This window comes from Argentina silus (assembly GCF_951799395.1).
Source record: "Argentina silus genome assembly, chromosome: 3".
Classification (NCBI taxonomy): Eukaryota; Metazoa; Chordata; class Actinopteri; order Argentiniformes; family Argentinidae; genus Argentina; species Argentina silus.
The window spans coordinates 20,971,243-20,993,194 of NC_139657.1; the positions used below are offsets into that span (position 1 = coordinate 20,971,243).

The following is a 21,952-nucleotide window of genomic DNA, read 5'->3' on the forward strand; positions in this document are numbered from 1 at the left end:
AAAAGTGAAATATGATTGTTGTTGTACTGTTTAATTGCACCTGATAACTGACTATAAGGAAGAAAGTATAGTGTGTCATCATGTCCTACCATTCCGTTTCCACAGTCTGTCCCGTCAGCCAGGGGCATGTGCTGTGTGCGACATCCTTTATGGTCCCCTTCAGCGCTCGTACACCACAGCCTCTTGCACTGTTTCTGTGTGTGGGGGAAATAGAGGCAGCGACAGAGGAAGCAAAGAAAAAAGACATTAAAAACTGTTACTGTATCATCACAGGCCTACCTCACTGTCCTGAGCATCAGGGAAATTATTTAACTTATTTTTATACCAAATTATAATTCTCCAATATTGACACAGGAGACTCGGCTGTTGTGTGTGTAACTGACTTTATTGACAGTGCAGCCACCAGGAACCAGACACTAACTTTTACGACCACCTGGGCAGCTATTACAGTACTATCGCTAAGATTAGCCACATATGGTCTCCAAGCACATAGAGTGACAAGGGCATTTCTTCCCCAGGCCTTTGAGGATGTTCAACAGGAGAGCAGGGTCTTAGAGGAAGAACAGTTTGCAGCCTGTAAAACCTGAACAAAACAAAACTAATTGTCTCATAAAAAAACACAAAAGCTGTCTGTCATACAGGTCATTAAAATGCAGTGTTGTGTATGACTTCATTATCTAAAAACGAGTGGTTTATGATAGATGACACCTAAGAAGTATATGACATCATTCCCTATAGAGTTTGGTTGAGGAAGCAAAGTTGCTTTGAGCCATGTGAGAATGAGACACCTGGTTTTGAGGCCTAAATCCTGGTTGGCTCACCATGTAAGGGCAGACTACAGACCCAGGTCCAAACATGAGTTCACACTGTCTGTTGGCATTGTAGATCTGGCCGGGGAGATGGGTGGGTAGCTCATACGTCCTGCCGACAGGCTCATCCAATAGGCACTCTCCGTAGCCAGTGCTGAAAGGGAACATATATACACACACACAAGTAGTAAACATACACTGCATACATACAATACAAAAGGTATTGCTGATCCGACAGTTCCCATTCGGCTTCGTCGTCGAGACTCGAATTGCTCTGTTAACCCGTCAAGATTAATAGAAAAGTAAGTTCTCTCTCTTTGTTATTCATAAATGCAAGGTAAACAATCTCCATGTCAGTGTCCATGAGTGATCATATTCTGTACACAGCACTTAGTCCCTTGTGGGTGGTCTGTCTGTCTATAATGTTACCTAACAGTGCGACTGATACCACTTCCTTTCAATGGACTGTTAGTTGATGCCGTCACCGCGAAATTGGAGTCAGAGAGAGAATAAAGCTGCATTTCCATAAAGACAAAGGGGCCATGCTGACCGCAAGAGGCATTTCTCGATGCCAAAAGTAAAGAGAGGATTTGGATAATAAAAGCACCTTTATTGAGTTCAGTTACATAAATCAAGGATAGTTCCATTATTATATACTGACTGATTGTACGTATGTCAGCCACACCCTAGCCTACAACCCAAAAAATACAACAAAAGCACAGCTGGACGATATCATGTACCCCATATACCCACTGAATCGCTAGTCCTTGAAGTCAACAGTCAAAAAAGTGTGGTCACAAAAAAACCTAGTCAAACCACCATTCAACAACATAAACCTTTCCTCAAAAGATTTCTCTCCTATTCACTTTGTGACACAAAAAAAGAAACTGGGGGATGAGATACTGTATAATGTGTGATAGCGCCACATGTTGACACCGCTCTCACAATTTGTCCTTATGTGTCTAGATAAAACACCTGCTTCATACCGCCACAGCTGATGTGACAAGGCTGATAATTACGCTGGCTTATCTTGTGTTACCACTGCGGTTTTCTTTTATTTCCACATTAAGACACAAAACGAGTGCAAGTGCTTGGTGGAATTACTCTGAGCGGGAGGGAGGGGGAGAAGAGAGGGAGGGGGAGAAGAGAGCCATGATGAAAGCTAGGCTAGAGGTAGTCTGTCTGTTGGGGCCCAGGGAGAATCTGAGAGATGTCCCACATATTGAAGCGTCTTTCACCAGTTTGTCTAATCAGAAACCCAGAAAACCATATGGGTCTATTATTAGAAACAGGATGGATAGGGAGGGGTGGGGATGGGGGGACAGAGATTTTAGGCATCCCGTTTTTTGAAGGGGGATTGGCGGCTGAGCTCGAGACAGTGATGTGATGAGACTGAAAGAGATTCTGCACCTGGCAACCATTGGAAGGGTTCTTTAAAGTGAGTTTATTTAGAAAATGACTTATATTTATCTCTCTGTGTTTGCGATAAGAAGCTCCTATGTAATGGGTTCCATCGGGGGGAGCTGTGTTTCTTGTGAGCCGGTGGTGCTACAAGGCTGATCGTATATCAGGTTTATGACAGACACAGCCGAGGCTTGAATGACACAGTGCATTACTGCACACAGTGGGATAAACTCATGCGATGCCTACTGTAGCAATTGCCCTTCTCAAACTACAGCACGTACCACTTTTACAGAAGGATAACAGGAAACTAAGTAGTCAGCTTTTTGTTCTAGGTTTGAATTAGAATGAAACACTTCACATACAGGACCTATCTTGAGGTAAAAAAAAGTTAAAATGTGGACCAAAACTTCAAATGTTAATGTTTTGGATAGCTTTAAATCCATCTGCTGTTTTGTGTGGTAAGCCTAATTCCCAAAGTGTGTACCCAGGCATTGCAATGGAAAATGATAGGCTTCGCCAGTACTAATGATTATGTGGTTTCAACACAAGTGTACACATCAATTAGTGGGTGGCAACACCAAGAGATTTGCATTTTATCTTTAGATAGCTTTTTGCGGCTTAAATTGTCTGGCCGGCTGCCAGAGATGGAATGAATGGTGTCTTTATAACTGCGGGTCTCCGCATAATAACACAGAAAACACCGTGGTGCTTTTTATCAGGGGCTCTCAGGTGTGGACAGAATGGGAGATCAATTCACATCACATTATTACACAGATAGAAAACTGGGAGGGAGTAGGGGAGATGTGGGTGTGGGTCCTTGAAAAGGGGGGTTGAGAGGTAGAGTGTTTGGAGTGTTCCTCCATCTTTAAAGTTGACAGGAGAGCGCTGTGTGTTGGAGTGCTCTTCAGGGGAGAGAATGGGCAGTCAAAAAACTGATGTACTTGACCAGGTCAGCTCGGTGAAGGGTGGAAGTGGCAGTTTGGATCAATGCTCCTCATTGTTGGGCCTAGGCAGACTTCAAAAGCAGTGGGCTTCGCTTTCAAGAGCCTTTCCCACCACTACAGCTCCCTGCTGAACCGAACGCTCTCTCTCAGAGTCACTGTTTTATAAATATTGCCACTGTTAAAGGAACACTTCACCAATTTCTTACATGGGCATGTGAAAACGAACAAAAAAAAGACCACCAACAAATAACAAAGACCACCAACAAAGACAAATAACAAAGACCACCAATAACTTGCTGTTGAGTCAAGCTGACCATCGGTGAAATGTCAAATGGGCTTTCCTCATCGTAGGCTAAAGCATGGAAACTTCCACACACACAGCAATTGACATTTACCTCGCACATTTCCTTCTCGCTCACACATCAAGGAGGTCAGCAAAACACAGCTGATATTCAGCATTTTTCTGGTTTTGCAAGATTTTCCAACCAACCACTCACGTTGGGTTGGCTAGTGGCGGAAAGATGGAAACTATGTGGCAGCATAACTTTAAAGCCCTATACGAGGCGTCTGGGTGAGCATGGAGCTCCCAAGATGCAACTCGTCAACAAGGCAGCCTTTTGTGGAGGCTCACAATCGACAAAGGCGGGGAGGAGAGATCAAAAGGGTCACGTTCAGGGGAAAATCTAATTATAACTGACATTTCCCCATCTTAAAGGGAAGCACTTCAGAGTGGTCGCTGGTCACTGCTCGGCTCCCCAGGCCCTGAATGAGCCGTTGCCCCGTGTTACCGTTTTCGCCAGGAAAGCACGCCAGCGACTAAATGACTATTTGTCCAGCGTCTCGAGAGCGGTTGCGGAGACAAGCGGAGAGGAGCAGGGGAGGATCAACCGCTCTGGTCAGGGGAAGAAGACCCCCTTTTTAAAACAGGAAATACTGTCTCAAGCCCAGGCAATAACAAGACGACACAGTTTACACTGGCCTGCCCTACATACGCACACACTGTTTGCTTACCAGATTATGTCATATTATGAAACAAATATTGTTTTCTTGCTTTTTTAATTGAATTGATGTACTTTAGATTAAAAAAGGAACAACACACTGTGGCTCAGGTATAAACATGTCAAAAATATTTTGGAGTGGAGATATAGTATGTGACATGATTGAAAATGGCTTAACTTGTGCATAGTCAGAAAAAAGGAGCCAGAGAGAGAGGTACCTACTCCAGAAACTCTGTGATGTACTTGCGGCTACACTTGGACCACGACCAGGGGCTGGTGTCGTAGTTGAGTGTGGGTGCCATGACGTGGTACTGGTGCTTCATGCCTGCCTCCTTGCACTTGGGGTTGTCATCGTGGGGCATGTTGAACCTGCCAGGAGGGGGGGAGGGAGAAAGGGGGAAGAGAGGGAGGGAACACACACAGAGAGCGATTAGGGAAGGGGCTGCTCCATGGATCAGCCGGAGCAAAGGGATAAATGTCAGAAGATTTATAATCTGCCATTTTTAACAAGGGATCACCTCAAACCGTTTGTGGACCGCCCCCACACACGCAGGCACACACACACACACACACACACACACACACACACACACACACACACACACAGCTGTTTTCAAATGCCTCAATAGGTTTCAATAAAACTCCACCAGGTAGGAGGGCATTTTTTATATTTTTTACATCATCTATCTATATCTGTCTGACGAGCACAAACTCCACGACTGTGCAGTATGTATGCCACTGAGCACCACCTCCCGCTCACCCCTGCAGTCAGAGGTCACCTTCTCAGGGCTTAAAGCTGAAGAAGAGGGGGAAGCCATCCATGGAAATGTAATATAACACTCACATGCTGCTCAAATGCTGACAACACATGTGCTTACATACAGTTATTTTCAACGAACCAATCAATGGGCTTAATTGAACATGACTTGCAACTCTGAGATGTATACAGCATTGCATATCCGCTATTATTTATTCATTCTGCACAGCTGGACAGTAAATACATGTTAATGCTGCAGTGCTATGCTGTGTTGTGCTCTGAGCGAATATCCTGTCTTGGTGAACTGGCTGGGATGAGGTCACACAGACACACACACACACACACACACACACACACACACACACACACACACACACACACACACACACACACACACACACACACACACACACACACACACACACACACAGCTGCATGGTGTTTACTGTTTACTGCAGGATGCTCTGTGCTGGGGCTGGGGGCTGAGCCGGACACAAACAACGCAGGCCTCGCCTGGCAAGATGCCCAACCTACAGCCCTGGGAGCTGTGTCGCTCGGGTCCCTAATTGAGCCCCACTCTCCCCCTCTGGCCTGTAATGAGCTTCTCACATACTCACCGACGAGGCCACAGTCTGATACTGAACAGAACATGCATGAGGACCTTGGCTGGAATATTGAGAACTGAGGCTTTTAACGTTGTTTGACTTGTAAATTGAGTTGAGGTTTTGGCTCTGTCCTTCCGAGAGATATACTGTCAGTGATCAATCAGGGACAGAGGGATCTCAGGAGTGAGAGTTGCAGAGTTGCGTTCTGGAGTCTTCATCAGTAAGAGTGTGTGTAAGAATGTGTTTGTACTGCATTCAAGCTCCTCTCCTTGGATTGCAGCGAAACAAATTGTTTTGCACTCTATAGAGATTAGACCCTCACATCGCTAACAATGTCCCACTGTCTGCCTCCAATTATTACAAAGCAGAAAAGCTGAAACTAAACATTAAACAAAACCACTTTTCGGCACTTCTTCAGTCTCCATAAATAACAGGGAGAGCAAAGAGTGTCGTTGCAGTGAAGAGGATCTGATTGGGAACCTCAGGCCTCCGTCTCCCAATAGAGAAGACATAAATAAGTGTCACAGCCAGCCATGAGGACTGGAGGAACAGACTTTCAGCACTCTAGTGAGACAGAGCACAGCAACATCGAAGCAACATCAGAGCAACATCTGAATTCTGCCACCGCTGTGAGCCCAGGGAGGCACCAAACAGACAGACAGACAGACAGACAGACAGACAGACAGAGACCCAGACACATACACACATGCATGCCACACACGCACACACAAACACACACACACTTGGCCCCGCCAAGAGACACTCAAGACTAATTAAGTTAACGTCTACTGATGGATGACTACATCTACACAGGATTAACCATCTGAAGTCCAAATGTATCACCCTGAAATTTAAACCATCTTTAACAACCCAGGTGGCCTCATCGAGTTTGCACATCCAGATCCAGTACTCCATATAGTCCAGGAAACTGAATTGCCAATAAGGTTTTACGGCGTGCCTTTTGGATATACTGTATTTCTTTAGATAATGACTTATAAAATGTCAGAGGGTATTATCTGTGATCTAAGATGTCAAAGAACTGGCAATGTTTGATGATTAAGCACTTAGAAGCATTATGAAGCCCTATATGTGTCACATTTGGATCAATATCAAGTGACTCGAACACACTAAAAAAGCCCAAGTTGGCTACTTATAATCATACGATTCTAGAGTCACCTGAGAAAGGCCTCGTACCCATTAGTGTAAGTAAGGCTTCAGTTTCCTTAATCTGCAACACTCTGAGACGGTTCCACTACCTGACACTCCATTTCACAGAGTGTTAAACACTCTGGAGGGGCTTGTGAACGCAACGCTTAACCGCACCAAGAGGCAAAGCTAACTGCCAACTGTCCAGCTGCTTGAACTTTAGCATAAACAGAGCTACAGGAGGGCCAGTTTCCCCTCCGCTAGGCCCAATGGCCCTGTCTGTTCGTTCTGTTCCCCACACTGGAGGAATGTGTGAGCGGGGACTGAGGGGGAACAGAATAACTGTCATTCTTAGCCAATGGCTCACACTGGCTCCATTTACTAACACACTAGCACAACTGGGCAGAGTGGCCCCGGAACAGAACGTAAAGCTGTCACTTTCACATTCATACCCAGAGAGAGAGGGAGGGAGAGAGAGAGAGAGAGAGAGAGAGAGAGACAGACAGAGAGAGAGAGAGAATGTGTCCCTCATAGTATTTCATATTTACCCTTTTCGCTATGGTGGATTGAGAGCCTGCTAATACATGGCAGGCTTTATGAAAGGCAGGGTCATATGTTATGATTTGGTCAATGGGCCACAAAGCGGGACATTCATACGGAGCTTCTTTTTCCGTTCACACATGTGGTGGTGACATTCGTGTGTTATGGAAACAGTCCCCAGCAGGGAGCCATGTTTTGATAACAGGACTATTACACGGTAATTATGGCAGTATAGTATGACCGCATTGTGATGGGGCCTCTGTTTACTATGGTTCTGCTTGTTTTATCTTTCTTTAGGATAATGTTTTGGGGACAGGCTGGGGAACAAGTTGGCTCCTGAAAACGTATATCATCTTCAGCCGTATTGTGATGAATTAAGACTTGGAATACATTTGGAAAAATGTAATATATTTGATGTGTTTACATGTGCCCACAATGACTATAACACATTGTCTATACCTATTTTAAAGCAGTGGAACACTGAGGCTTATCCACCACATCTGAGCCTAGCGGTGACTTTCAGCTAAGTTAGTCACCCCGGCCCCTTAACACACCCACCCAGAACAAAGCTCTGACACCTAGAGGGTTAACTCACCTCACCGCGGTACAGTGGGGTATTAAGGCTGGCATGTTATTAAACCACCATTTTTGCTTTATTATGTTTTGCACCTGTGTGTGCGCCAGATAAGAGGGCTTTTGTGTACAGGACCGCGGCTGGCCCCAGGGGGCCCGAGAGGGTCCGAGGGGGGGCGACAGGGGGCAGGGGGGAGGAGGAGGGGGGTAAGGTACAGTACAGTGCAGTACTTACACGTGGCCCAGCTCGTGAGCGATGGTGAAGGAAGCGCTCAGGCCGTTCTCCTCGCTGATGGAGCAGCTTCGGTTCATGTCGCACATCGTCCCCAGCTCCGCCAGGCCTGGAAGGTCACACGCACACATGGTCACACAACAGAGGGTCACAGACACACACATGGTCACACACACACACACACACACACACACACACACACACACACACAGCTACTTGGAGCGAAGGAGGGATTGAGAGAAACCCCTGCACCAAAGGCGATTAATCCATCAAACTACTATTTTGTAAGAGAGATTAGTTCATTCCCCCCCCCCCTCACATCTGTCACTCTATTAGCTGTCAGCTTGGCATAAACTAATTCGAGTAGCTTTATTAGCCATGGAACAGGAACAGAAAGTCAATCAAGAGCTACTGTACTGTAGTAGACAATGCAGTGAAAGTACCAGGCGAGGCTGTTGGAAATAACATATAGAAATCTAGAAATAACATATAGAAATAGGAGAACAGGATCATGGTAATGCATTCCTCATTCCAATCCATGCATTACAATGAGCCCATCCTTTGATTTCTGCCTCCACGAGCCTCCCCTGAGATTGAGACTGCTTACCCAATGTGTCGCACTTGTCCTTAGCTCGGCAGATGTCTTCCCTGTGAGAAGACACAAGCAACACACACCTTTAGTGACCACCTCAGTATAGGAGCAGATGTGTTATGTGTGAGGAGGACAGTGAGGCAGTCCATATGAATACAAATCTATACACACTAGCACACCACAAAGAATGAAGCTATCTATTGGCCAAGCATTCTAAGTGGTATGCTAGTGTGGACATTGGAACACAGTCCTAATCTTGTACCTCCTGTCGAAGGGTAAATGAATAAATACATTATAAATACGTTACCTGGTGATGAGGAGTGCAGTGTCGTGGTGGGAGGGGTGGTTGTCGTCCAGGACGTTTTGGGTCAGTTGCCAGTTACAGAAGTTGCCGAGGGTCGTAGCAGCATTGAAGTTGACTGTGGGTCCATCCTTAGAGAGATGACAGACAGAGGCAATGGGGAGGATTTAAACAGGTCTTTCCTTTTAAAGAGGCAGAAACATAAACAGCTAAGATGGACGGCTAAGGGAGTGTGTCCCAGTGCTCTACTCTGGCCAATGTTGTTGAGGAAAGAGGCTTGAACACACTGTTGATTGACAAAACCTGCTCTTACTATACTGACTTTAATCCAAAATCTCATAATAATGTCTAATTTACAGTATGTACATTTCTGAAATGCTGTTCAATGTCTCGTGATCTCAGTTATCTGGCATTACAAGGCCATGTGCAATAGACCCCACTATCACTCAGTACTACTATGTTACGTTCACAGGTGTTACAGCACAATGGTATCATTTTCTCAGAGGAGATATCTCTTGAGACTTCCCACTGACAAGGAAGCCAGTGTCCTCTTAATAGGCTCCTCTCGACAGAGAGAGGCAGAGGACACCCGTGCTGACGTCAGCCATCTTAGAGAGCTAGTTCACTCACTCACCTGCTCATTGTGGACGACGATCAGCTTGACAATCACAATGTTGACAAGGTTCCCAACACTGGGGTCCCTGTAGACTGCAGCAACCTGTAACAAGATGAACACACGGACAAGAAATGTAAACATCTACGAATAAGAAATAAAAGCAAAGGATAGTGAGAAGATGGGATATTGTCAATACAGTTGCTTTGAATGGGAGAGACCATATTCAGAAGATTTAATTGAAATAACAGTAACAGTTCACTGATGAAAAGGAAAAAAAACTTGTATACTTGAGTATAGAATGAATTCCTGCAGGGGAAGTTTAATCAACACAGTATTAAGCGCAATTTCCATTTCCTAAATGGATTCCCTGGGGAAAACAATCTGACCTGGCAACAAATATGAAACTTCAGCAAAGCTTTGAGCTGAGTTATCCCACTGCGGGGACAAAACCCTTCCTCTGTGTTTTTTGTTTTCATGTTCACCTCTGTCACTGGCGGTCACTATGCTCCTGGGGCCATCCACAGTGTCCTGACAGGAACTCATTAGGGCCCACAATAAACATTTAGCTTGTAATAGCCTGGGGCAGAGAAGGCAGCATGAAGCAGAGCCCTGCTCTGGGACTGGGAGACAGGGGAGTTAGGGGAGTCGGTCTGTGTGTGTGCAGCACCTATGCCAGGGTAGATGGTCTACAGGCTCTAATACACTGGAGGAATGCCCCCTCTCGGCCTCTCTCTGTGGTCACTCTAAACACCATGACATCATATCAGAAAACTAACAGCCCACCCAATTAGTGGACCCCCTCCTCCATCCGCCGAGCCAACTGGCTCAGAGTGCTGTCACCATGACGATGACTGATCAGCCTTGGCTGATTTCCCTGTTCTGTTTGAAATGGTGGGTCTGGTTTCTGTTGGAGCGGCAGAACCATAGCATGTCTTTTTGATTGAGTGTTCCTGACAGGTTTTGTGGAGAGTGTGAGTGTGTGTGTGTACGGGAGCAGGAATATGTGTGTGTACGTGTGTGTTCAGCCGATGAGGTCTCTAATATGCTCTAAGAGTAAAAAAGCACGGGCCCATGTGTTTCCAACATTTTTTACTGTGTTGTATTTTGGTTGTAAACCTTAAAGACCTCATCATAAATGCAGCACCCAAACTCAGCCAGCACACTGTAAGTTCATAAAGCGCTGACCCGTTGATATCCCTTATGAGCGACATCTCTGGCTGTGCGGGCCAGCTTGCAATCAAGTTAATAACATTTTGAGAGAGAAAACTGTCTGTCAGCATGTTTATCTTGCATTATTAGGGACACAAGTGCACCAGAGAAATAAAGCAGAAGCCAATTTACAGTCTGACATGATTGGACAGGCTAAGGTTTACAGGATGTTGTGTTTCTCGCTCTCTAAGTGCCATCCTCTACTGTATGCAGTAAAACAAGTAATATATAAGGGAAAAAAGAAAACAGTTCATGGGAAAATGATTGGGCAAAACCCAAGCAAACGATAATATCAGTTACAGTATAGTGTAATATGAATTGTATATACAGAATATACTGGTCGTACCTTTCCCTCCCAAATTTGAGAGACACAGTTACAGTAGTCTTGACATTGACTTTTGATTAACTAAAGGAGGGGTAATAATTGTCAGCATTTAAACTGTTATCCATAAGTAAAAAGTCAACCAAACTGCCGAGACACCAATATCATGCTACAGTTGCTACCTATTACCAACTTCAACTTGAATGTGTATCGTGGAGAAGCCACACAATTTGTTGAAATCATAGTTTCACTACCAAATCCATGTGAATGATAGGGCTATGATAGACAACCATTCATATCAGTCCTGGGACATTGAGCATAATCAATAAAAATATCTTCCGAATGTAGTTTTTAAAAACAATATTTTACTTACTACTGACATGATTGTTAGGATATAGTGCTCGAGGTTGCGTCCGTGGTGGCGGACCATTTTAGCATCTGCCGTCACCATCAGTTCAACGTAGCGTGGGTAGGAGAGGAACCTCTTACGTCGTGAATGGGTTCTGTGGTTGGTGTCTGTATTGTTGGTGGTGGTGTGTGTGTTTGTCTGCTGGACGTCCATCCTCCCTCTCAGGGAGTTTAGCTCTTCTCCCATACTCCTGTTGCTCCAAAGGGTGACTGGCCTCTCTGAATGTTCCTCTGTGAGGAGATTAGACAGAATTCAAAATGTAGACAATAACCTTGTAGAATCATTTACATAGGAAAGGATTAGCCTATGTCCCAGACCTGTACTGGATCTGCTTTAGCCAACTCCATGCATGGCAAGCTTGACAACAACATTTGGAAGAGATGGCTAAGGCACATACAGTTCTGGAACCTGATTAGAAATGGACATGAGAAACACATTTTCAAAAACCTCATACTGGACATACAGCTTTCATGTTACACATACAGGAATTTCCTGAGAGTATGGAACCTCTAAAACTAAAAAGAAGGCCTCAGCTTAGCCACATTCCAATGACATAACAGCACATACTGGACTTTCAAGAAAACCTTCCATAAACGACCTGTGTTATCCCAACCTGCTGAAAAAAAGTTCAAATGACACAGGGTCACTAGTGAGCTTTGAGGGTGAGATTTTGAAGGCTAGACAAGCTCCACCCTGCTGTAAATATGCCTGAATGCAACTTACAAAAACAGAGAAAATTCCACAATGACACATTACTTACACATGGCTCTGTAATCATCAGAGGGAATGAAACAGTATGCATGCCATATGGGAACATTAAATACCTATAAATACCCCTTCATTAAGACCTCAGTCAGTATATCACACTAAATTAAAGGGCCGGGGATCACTAACATACACAGTACAGCCTAAATTCAACAAATACCAGATTCTGAGTTCCAGACCGATACAGTTGAATACATGGGCCAAGGGTTTATGATTTTAACAATACTTAAAGGTAAAAGATAAGAGGAACCCCAGCCATATTGTCCGACTGGGGATTAGCATCACTTCCAACCCTTTTCAGTTGGACGTCAGATGAACTGTACGTGTAGCGCAGAGCTGGCTGGGCAATGAGCGATGGATTCCTTTACCATGACAGGGAAGGGAAAGAGAGAGAGCAAGGATGATAGGGATGATAGAAAAGCACCCTGAGGCCAACCTGTGGAGGTGAAGGGAGAGGACTTAATTACAAGTGTTTATGTTGTCTGTGCAGAGGACAGTTTCCTGAGAGGCTACGGTGAAACAGAACAGCACTAGGAAAGAGGAGCGGGGGGGTGGGGGGGGGGGGGCCCTTCCATTTTCCACTCAAGCAAGCCTCTAAGAGGCCACATTGTTTGGGAGATGTTGTAGAGCACAGCTGTGGAGGGTCATACACACCCCACCCTACCCCTGGAATAACGGATGTTATCCATCTCTGTGCAAGAGTACCTCATCATCAGACGGAAGAGAATATTACAAACACATCGTCAAAATAACATTCAAAAGCAGACGCTATGCCTGATATTTAGATGCTTTGGCCAAGATCAACAATGTTTCAGGATGGATGAGGTTTGCCATGGACGTGCATGTTGAAAAGTACCATCCAAAGATATATACATATCAGAACATCAGGCTTTCCTCCAGTGATGTATTGCCACATGTGCTGAAATGGTAGGGTGATTGTAATATTTCTGCTGCCTCACAGCTGAGAGAGGAAGACTGTGAGCAGAAACATAAGCAGCTGCAGGAATTAACAGACAAACCCCAACTTCCCCAACACTAACTTTCTGTCATACCATTGTTTTCTGAAATGTCCACAATTGAGATTGATTTTGACACTGCAGCCATTTAGAAGCAAAGACAAGAAACAAAAACAGATAATTGGTTTGAAAAAGTAGAGAGAGAACTCATTGAAGTTGAACACATTCATACTGGCTATATTCTCCACCAGACTACCCCCACCAGTGACAATAATATAAACACACAGAATGACTTCCTTCCTAGTGCCCTTTAGCTCTACATTCTAAGGGGGTCACATCCTACACAACCCTCCCTTTAAGCTTTGGGTAACCCTGTCATACTGAGTGTCTCCTTGTATTCTCAACATCTAGCAGCTCTTCTATCAAACTAGTGAGACAGAGAGAGATTGTGAGAAAAGAAAAAGTAACTGTTAGATAGAAAAGGTAAAAAAGAAAACTCCTAATAGCGTTCCAAAATCAGTCGAGCGATGCCCCTGGCGGGCACATGAGACAGAGCGTGACTCCCTGGCACAATGGCACACAGCTCATGCTGCCGTGAGGCCCTGCACCGCGCCAGCGCCAGCGCCCGTGTCAGCGTCAAGCCTGTCGGTTGTGCCCATGCACACAGCAGTGGTTGCTGGGCTGAAGCAAAGGCTCATTTTCCCCACTCACAAAGAAAAAGGGATCTTCTCTGACAGACTGAGACCTGGGGGATTTATCTGTCTTAATGTTTATAAAACATTTATAAAATCTCTCTCCTGGACTACTATAAAACACCATGCAATACTTAATACCCATGTGTACTTTTTTTGGTTTGACAAGATCAAAACGTGTCATTAAAACATCTCTACATGATCTCTCCTTCATCTGGATTAAACATCTATTTATTTCCTCCTTTCATGCACTATGACCTCTTTTCACTCTCTGTTAAAAGTATCAATGCCAAAAGCTCAACAATGGAGAACACTGACTTCATTGTTGAGCTAATTAACATTCTTTTACAATAACCCACTGAGAATGAAAGCGCTCTGTCACTTGGGTGCCAATTAAATAGACAGCGTACCTTACACACCATGCATAGGTAATACCCTGGCACTATGAGAGTACTATGGCACTTTATTGGACAGTACAACAACACTACATGTCAGGAGAAAAGGCTCCAAACCCCTGCAGACGCACAATTAAGGGCAATTCTTCTGTGCCTGGACAGAGAAAAGAGGAAACTAATTGTTGCTTAGAAGGCTTTTAAATCTAAAGTGGCATGACTCTTGACCTCTCAGGAAGATGGCAGCTTTTAACACACTGTCCATTCAGTAGTGTTTACAGTCCGGAACCATGTTAAAAATGTTAGGGTTAAAGATGTTATGTGTAATGCCCAGAGTTCTTTCCTGGTCAGGTCACAAGGTCAGCAACATCTGAAGGCCCTAATAGTGAGGTTAAAGCTAATTACCCTACAATTTTATCTTACACCATATAGCAGGAGCAAACGATTGCCAGACATGTCTTTTGTTTTCCCTTATGTTGATGAGACAGAGATAATGTTTCATGTGCTGTATGTCTGTTCTCTGAGATGAACAGTACAGTAAGGATGAGAGGAGCGACAGAAAACCACAGTGTGGTAAAACCCAGACACTCAATCAATTTACAAAGCATGTGGCATCTACTTTCTCTATAGCTTTTAATGAGGACATAAGACCACTTAAAATGGGAACTATATTTTTTCTGGTGACATGTCTGAACCCATGTACAACTGTCTGGCAACCACAACATATTGAAATAGACTTTCTTTAGATGCAAAGGAAATGTATGGACAGAGAAGCTTCAGGCGATGACATTGCATGCCCCTGCCCCCATCCCCCCAGTCAGGGTCAATACCACCCGAGCCAAGGCCACATTTTAGAGTACCAGTCCCTCACCTGTCAGCACCTCTCACCTCTGACTGCTGTCCATGCCACTATGGAGTCACTCACCCCCATCTGTTACCCAGACAGTAGACCTCGGCAAAAAATAGCTGTTGGAATTTGTCGCTGGAACTCCGAGACGGAGACAACACAACATATTGGGTTCACTGGGTCTGTCGCTATGGCCCCATGACAACTCTGTCATGTGGGTAACTATGGGTATCTCTGACCCTAGCTGAATGCCCAGACAGTCTGTTATCATTGAGTCAGATGACAATGAATGAAGAACTGGCTGTATTATTAGCTTCTTGTGTCATTCTCCCAACTTTAGCTACAGTAAGAGGCTCTGTGCAATGAGGGGTGTGTTAGTGATTAAGTGTGACACTGGGAACCAATAATTAGTGTATAAGAATGTTCTACACACAATCTTAGAACAACTGGCCAGAGCAACACAGCACTAGATATATCAATCAATTGTGGACACAGAGGCACAATCTATTCATTCAGAACATCAAATTCATCCTACCCGAGTTACAATCAAACAATTTAGAAGGGAGAATCTCTGCCGCAATCTGCAATCAAAAGAATCAAACTTTTTCAGTGTAGATTTACAGTTGGATTTCAGTATCAAAGCTGTGAAGTGTTTAGGGGGCTACTGCAGACACAGGTGTAGAGGGGAAAAGGTGGGTAGTGGGAGCTTGAGAAGAGTCTGGGGCCATTGCCAGGGTTTAGAGTAAGACAGGCACATGCAACGCAGACCAGGGTGAGCAGATAGGCAAAGAAAGAAGCTCCTCTCTTCTTCTCTCTTTTCCTTACTCAGCTCATCCAACAGCCACAGAGACAACAAACACTCAGACAAACAGATAAACCCAACAGAGACTACATACAAACACTCACACTCACACTCTCTCTCTCACACACACACACACACACACACACACACACACACACAAACACACACACAAACACACTCATGACAAGCCCACTTGTTCATACATTTACAGAGCAAAGCACAACCAGATATATAACAATAGAGGCTCCCTGGTATGGGGGAGGGGAACTGGTCTAGGAGGCATGGGCCCTAAGCTCCATGGAGCCAACTGACATCCATAAGCCCCCACACCTCCCTGAGCCAGACCCTAAAGGTGAGAGAGGTTGTCTGACCGATAACCATCCATCCATCACTCCATGCCTACTACTCCTGACCCCATTCAGAACACAGCACGAGAAAAACAAAGCATCTATCGTGGAATCTAAACAGTTTAAACGGAGGGCCGAGCACCTCTATGAGGGAAAAGCCTAAGGTCACATCCCATCCAATGAGTGACTCCAAACAAAAGGGGAAGTGAGGTCACAATCAACAAGCGCTTCCATTGACATACATGAAAGTGCAATGAAACAGGCAGCTGATTCAAGTCGGCTAGTTCAATCCCCGAACGAGGGAGAGCATGAGAGAGCATTTTCTATGTAAATGAATCCATTGATCAAAGATCTGATGTGAGAATTTGGACTGCCATCTATTCACTGGGGGCGACTAGGGATTCCCATTGAAATAGTGTTGAGAGGTCAGGGCAAGGGGGCACTCGCTATGTGTCAGGGATAGCCACGCCAATGCTGCTGCCTGTGACGGCATTATCCGAGCTGCCCTATTTGAGTTAGCTCCAAATTCATATCTGTGCAAGGGCTGTAGTGTACTTGCCTACTCTGTTTATTCCCACAGAAACGGGTCATGCCAATGCTATAATCACACTTAATGTTCAACACACAACTTCAAGTCCTAACTGTAGCCTGTCAGCAGCTGTACTGTAGTAAGCACAAGAGAGAAAGACCCAACTCTACAACCTCTCTCACCTTCCCATAGACTCCAGGCTCACACGTCAACCCATAACTGTGCAGAGACAGAAGAATCTGCTCCTATCCCGTAATGGCAAAAAATATATTTGTACTATTTTGCTTAAGTCATATATGAAATGTATTGACCTCTTTGTGACCCAATGTACTTTGTTATTTTTAAGTATGTGACTGAGGAAGAACCAAAACCGACTGCTCCTTCTCTTGTATCAAAGATGTTATGTGACCTTGGAACACTCTTAACTGCAGGCTGAGGTTTGAGATAGTAGCTCACAATGCCTATGCTTCTTTCCCAGCTTCTTTATCAGCAAACAGGTGCAAGATATGTTTACCCCTTGACCTATGACGTACAAGCATTGGAGTTAAGGAGTGTCCTCTCCTCAGACACAGCATCAGTATCTGAATCCACACTGTTGGTGAAGGAATGCTGATCCGGCCGTAAGCAGAATTGTTTAAACTTTGTATATGCATTAAAACTTTCAACTGAGACCAAACATCGTTTATTGTTGTTCACTGAAAGATTTCCATCACAATCCCCAGCCACCCCCATCCTTCTGACTATTTCCATCTCAGAGTGACAACACAGAGATTCACATGCAAGCCCACAGGTAGATAACACCCAGAACGTTTCATTAAGGGTCACAGTGTTGTGATTTCTTTTCCAGGGCTTTTAAACTCATACTGGCACAATGAGGAGCGCTCTGCTCTTAAAACGTTAATCACCCACTCAACAGCTCCCACTCTACAGGTATCAAAACAGTGGCCAAACCACCCAAGATGGCTTACGCATGAAGAGCTGTAGACCTGCTGGCATGCTGGCAAGGAATAGGCTACTCAGTGCAAAGCAAAAGGATGGCAGGGGATGAACTGGTTTAATTTGATGCCCTTATCGAGAAAAATATCTAAACTTATTTGAGGCTCACATGTGGCTCACATATGATGTTATATGATATTAGACAAATGTGTCATTGTGATTCAAGTGGAAACTGAATGTGGAACCATTTTCTGCATAAATGTTTGAAGCATTGAAGGATGCTTAAGTGCTCTATCAACAATGTTCGAACACACACATCAAGGCAAGCAGCTAAAGACAGCTTTTTTTTTTACTAGGAATTACAGCAGAAATAACAGACACTGTTTTCCATAAAGGTCACACTTGAAAAGCCCTTATCATTACACTCCACTGTTGGTGATGGCATATGTTAGAAAATGTCAGAGATTTCTGATGAAAGACCAAAGACAACTGCACAATGGGGACAAAAAGGAACCCTTAAAAGTCAACTTTGGTCACTTTATCTACATGCAAACATACTCTTCCGCTCCTATCAACACTTCGATATGCAAAGACACGACTATTCCGACTTTGGAAATTCTTGTCACTATACAGCTAAGTGAATACATATACTGTATACCATTCCTGAACTAGCCTAAAGAGGATACTGAACAATACGTTGCAGTAACATGAGCCAACATCCAAACGTAAACCTTATTGTATCTTGAAAAGGGTATCTTTTTTGCTGATAGACATTTAGTTTTTGCCCTGGAAGACCACTTCACAAAACAGAGCTTGTTTTATCTTTGTCTGTTTCAAAAAGACATCTCACTGAAGAGCACAGAAAAGAGAGAGGGGGGAAAAAAATGAATGAGCGACTGAATGGGGCAGCAAAACAAATATCTTTTTAAATGTACAGAGATGAGAGCTGGCAGACTGGGCCATTGTAAGCAGTCTGGCCTTTCTATGTGTGTTCTGACCAACTGGGACAGTTGGCAGGTTTGAGCCTCCAACCCCCCCCCAAACCCTTCAGCCCCTCTCAGCAATCAAATTCCGGCTACCAACTTTGATTTAAGACAAGACTCCCCTTTCAGAGAGACATAAAGAGTGGAGAGAGAGGACCATGAGATCATTGACCCTCACAAAGACTGCTTTTATACCTCCTCAGGAAGAGGGATAGAGGGAAAGGAAGAGAGGAATCTGCCCTCCGCGGCCACAGGTTCTCTACTCTTTCACTGCTGTACAGGCTTGTCAGATGTACCGTAGAATTCGAACTGGCATTTAAAGCTGACAAGAGTGTGATTGGTTAAGTTAGGAGGTCTGGGATAGCCTATGTGCTACTTAGATGTAGCCTATGCTATAGTGACACAGACAACACTCCAAGCGCCACTTCCTCAGACCTTTATCACTAGTTGAAAACATGTCAGAGGTTGCGAGTTCTAGCCTTTAACTTAAAATCTAGCCTTTTCTATTATGTCTGTGCCTTCAGACCTAGACTCACTATATACAGTACTGTATAGTCAGAGAGTTTCCCACCTAAGTGCAATCGTTGGTGGTCCTGTGTTGCACAATGCAATTTGCTCTCAGCAATTAGGCTGTGGTAAGGAGCTCCATATTTAGGCAGCATTTGATGGGCTAGAGGGGGATGGAGGGGAGAGGAGTGGGAGAAAGAGAGAGAGAGAGAGAGAGAGAGAGAGAGAGAGAGAGAGAGAGAGAGAGAGAGAGACAAGGCAATTGGACAGACAGGCAGACAGACAGACAGACAGACAGACAGACAGACAGACAGACAGAGACAAACAGAATTGTTTGTCCACCTGATCTGATGCGGTAGCAGTAGTACCATGAAACTCACTGACAGGAACGACAGTTAGCACATAACTATATGAAAACAGCAGCTCTCATGGTAGGTGCAGAATGTGCTCCCCAACCATTAAAACGACTGAGTGCTGTCTGTCTTTGTTGTTCTCTGAGACCAGGACAACACACAACCAAGGTAGTGTTTACTCCTGACCTGATAGTAGCAGTGACTGCACTGCACACATTCCCATAAAAAGACAGGAGGCCCTACTAGCAGGTCTACTGTGACCTTCAAAGAGAGCGTTTATCACTGCATCTGGAGAGGGTCCTATCTGATAAGGCTATGGAACCACAGCCTGGAACACCTTACAGTCCTAGCCCAGCCCAGTGTCTCTTTTAATCCTGCCTCATTGTGTGGCTGCTGTCCTTTGATGAAACCTGCAGGTGTCTTCTCTGTCCCCTGCTATCTCACTATAACAGAATCCTGCCAGTGATTGGGCTTTTGTATAGAAACCTATATATGGTGTATCTAATCTGAGGTTAAGTAGATATTAAAGGGAGACTAGGGTGGATATCGAATGACCCGCAACAAGCAAGATAGCTAGCTAGCTACACCTTCATCCAAAACCGGTGCCTTTCAACAAGCTAGCGCCCTCATCCCCACACAGAGAGCATATTTCTAAGCCCTCCAGAGCCAGTCTGAGACCATCCAGATGTCTCCCTCTCAGTTTGCCACACACATGGCGAGAGTTGGAGTGAATAGGAAGCATATTAAGGAGGTATTGGCTTGGCCCCTCAGGTCACTCCAACTACTTTAAACCTCAGCTGCATACAATGGCCATGGCTGGGGAACAATGGGCGAGTTCAGACAACAAGCAAATCAAGCGTCCAGCACATAAAAGATTTATTGCATCAGGCAACAAAGGCCGCCCACAAAGTTCCCCGCAAGCACTCCTTTAAGACTTGCGTCAGGGTGAACTCTGCTGGGTCACTCTGCTTTCTCTAGGCCTCTCGACCAACCTAAAGGCCCCAGCGATAAAAATCCAAATGAAACGGGCACATTCAAACAGTCTCCAAAGCACAGGGCTATAGGTTATATTTTCTTCCCGCCGCAAAACTAAGAAGCAATTATTTTCTTCTTCTGTTCCGACACAACTCTTGGGTGTGAGTGTTCCCAAAATACATGAGTGAAAACACCAGGGGATACTGGAACGCACTTTTGCTTAATTAAATCAAGGATTCCAATAACACCCGTTAATCAAGGCTCAAATCTTCTCGCTAACCCTGCAGCAAAGGATCGTGGCTGAGGATAATTTGCCGTTAGTGCAGTTTTTACTGCTGTGGCAACGAGTTGGAGAGCAGGTCATAAGGAGGTAAGTGTGTGTGGGGGGGGAACCCTAACCCCACTCAGACTGTGGTTAGGGCTAGTCAGTCTGTTACCTGAGGCTGCACAGGGGTCTGTGGGTTGGCTGGGTTGACTGGGGGGACTTCTCGTCTTCATCTCATGTCTGTACACCAAGTGAGGTTTGTTGTGCTCATCCTCATACTCCTCCCCTTCCGCCTTCATCAGAGGTTCTAAGAAGTATTCACCATGCTGTGTGGTAAAAGTCCCGATCTGGAAGAGACAAGGTAGAGTTAGTTGAGGGAGGTACAGTGTGCAGTGCAGTTTTTGTTTCTTTTGGTGAGTGTCTCAATCCTTTCATTGGTAGATTAATAATAAACTAAGCCTGGCATTTTAACTTGAAAGCTCTATGCAGGACTATTACAGGGTAGCAGCACTACATGTGTCTTCCCTGAGTTTCAGTTTGAGTACCACCCGGTATGCATCATTAGTTCCATGACACAGAGACAGAGTTGTGTTGGACAGGGCATCGGAATGGGAATGGAAAATGAAGCAGCTTAGAAAGGTCTGTGTCAATCAATATTGATACTATCATCACACTGGTATTCCCTTCAAGTTAGAACATTGTGTAATACGCCTCATCATAACATCCTCCTTGATGGGAGATGTGATCTATCAATCACAAATGTCATCACTCATTTACAATATATAATACGTATTGAGATAAGCATAACCATATCTGAACACTAAGTCTAGATCCATTCATTTGAGGGTGTTTGAGGGTGCACTTTTCGTCAAAATCCATAGTAGTGACAACTTGTGAGAGAAGTGTCATCATTGTGACAGGACAGACCTGCTGTCAAAGGAATGCTAATATTGATATGGCAGCAGAGTCCTTCACAAAGCTTCTTAGTTCAACAGACACTCCCTCAGCTGTGAGAACAAAGGTGTTTGTATGGTAATTTCATATGCACACTTGAACAGGATATTGGGTGCTGGAATGTTATCTTTAGGGGGCATTTCCATTACCATCTTTAGAAGTGATGGGCGTTTGACAATGGAAAACCGCAAG

The 21,952-nt window shown here is 44.6% G+C and overlaps 2 protein-coding genes across 2 annotated transcripts in view; one reads left to right on the forward strand and one right to left on the reverse strand.

The window, feature by feature from the left end:
- The window catches only part of irak4 (interleukin-1 receptor-associated kinase 4), a 124,174-nt gene that overhangs the window by 59,232 nt on the left and 42,990 nt on the right, over positions 1–21,952 (forward strand). The gene's annotated exons all lie outside the window — the stretch shown is intronic.
- The window catches only part of LOC310802712 (A disintegrin and metalloproteinase with thrombospondin motifs 20), a gene marked incomplete at its 5' end in the record, with an annotated part of 77,371 nt that overhangs the window by 52,025 nt on the left and 3,394 nt on the right, over positions 1–21,952 (reverse strand). Inside the window, 9 exons of the mRNA XM_083667242.1 lie at positions 90–194; positions 822–963; positions 4,378–4,524; positions 8,012–8,117; positions 8,616–8,656; positions 8,908–9,032; positions 9,536–9,619; positions 11,422–11,687; positions 20,979–21,153. Of these exons, the coding sequence (XP_083523368.1) occupies positions 90–194; positions 822–963; positions 4,378–4,524; positions 8,012–8,117; positions 8,616–8,656; positions 8,908–9,032; positions 9,536–9,619; positions 11,422–11,687; positions 20,979–21,153 (1,191 nt within the window). The remainder of the gene's footprint in view (positions 1–89; positions 195–821; positions 964–4,377; positions 4,525–8,011; positions 8,118–8,615; positions 8,657–8,907; positions 9,033–9,535; positions 9,620–11,421; positions 11,688–20,978; positions 21,154–21,952) is intronic.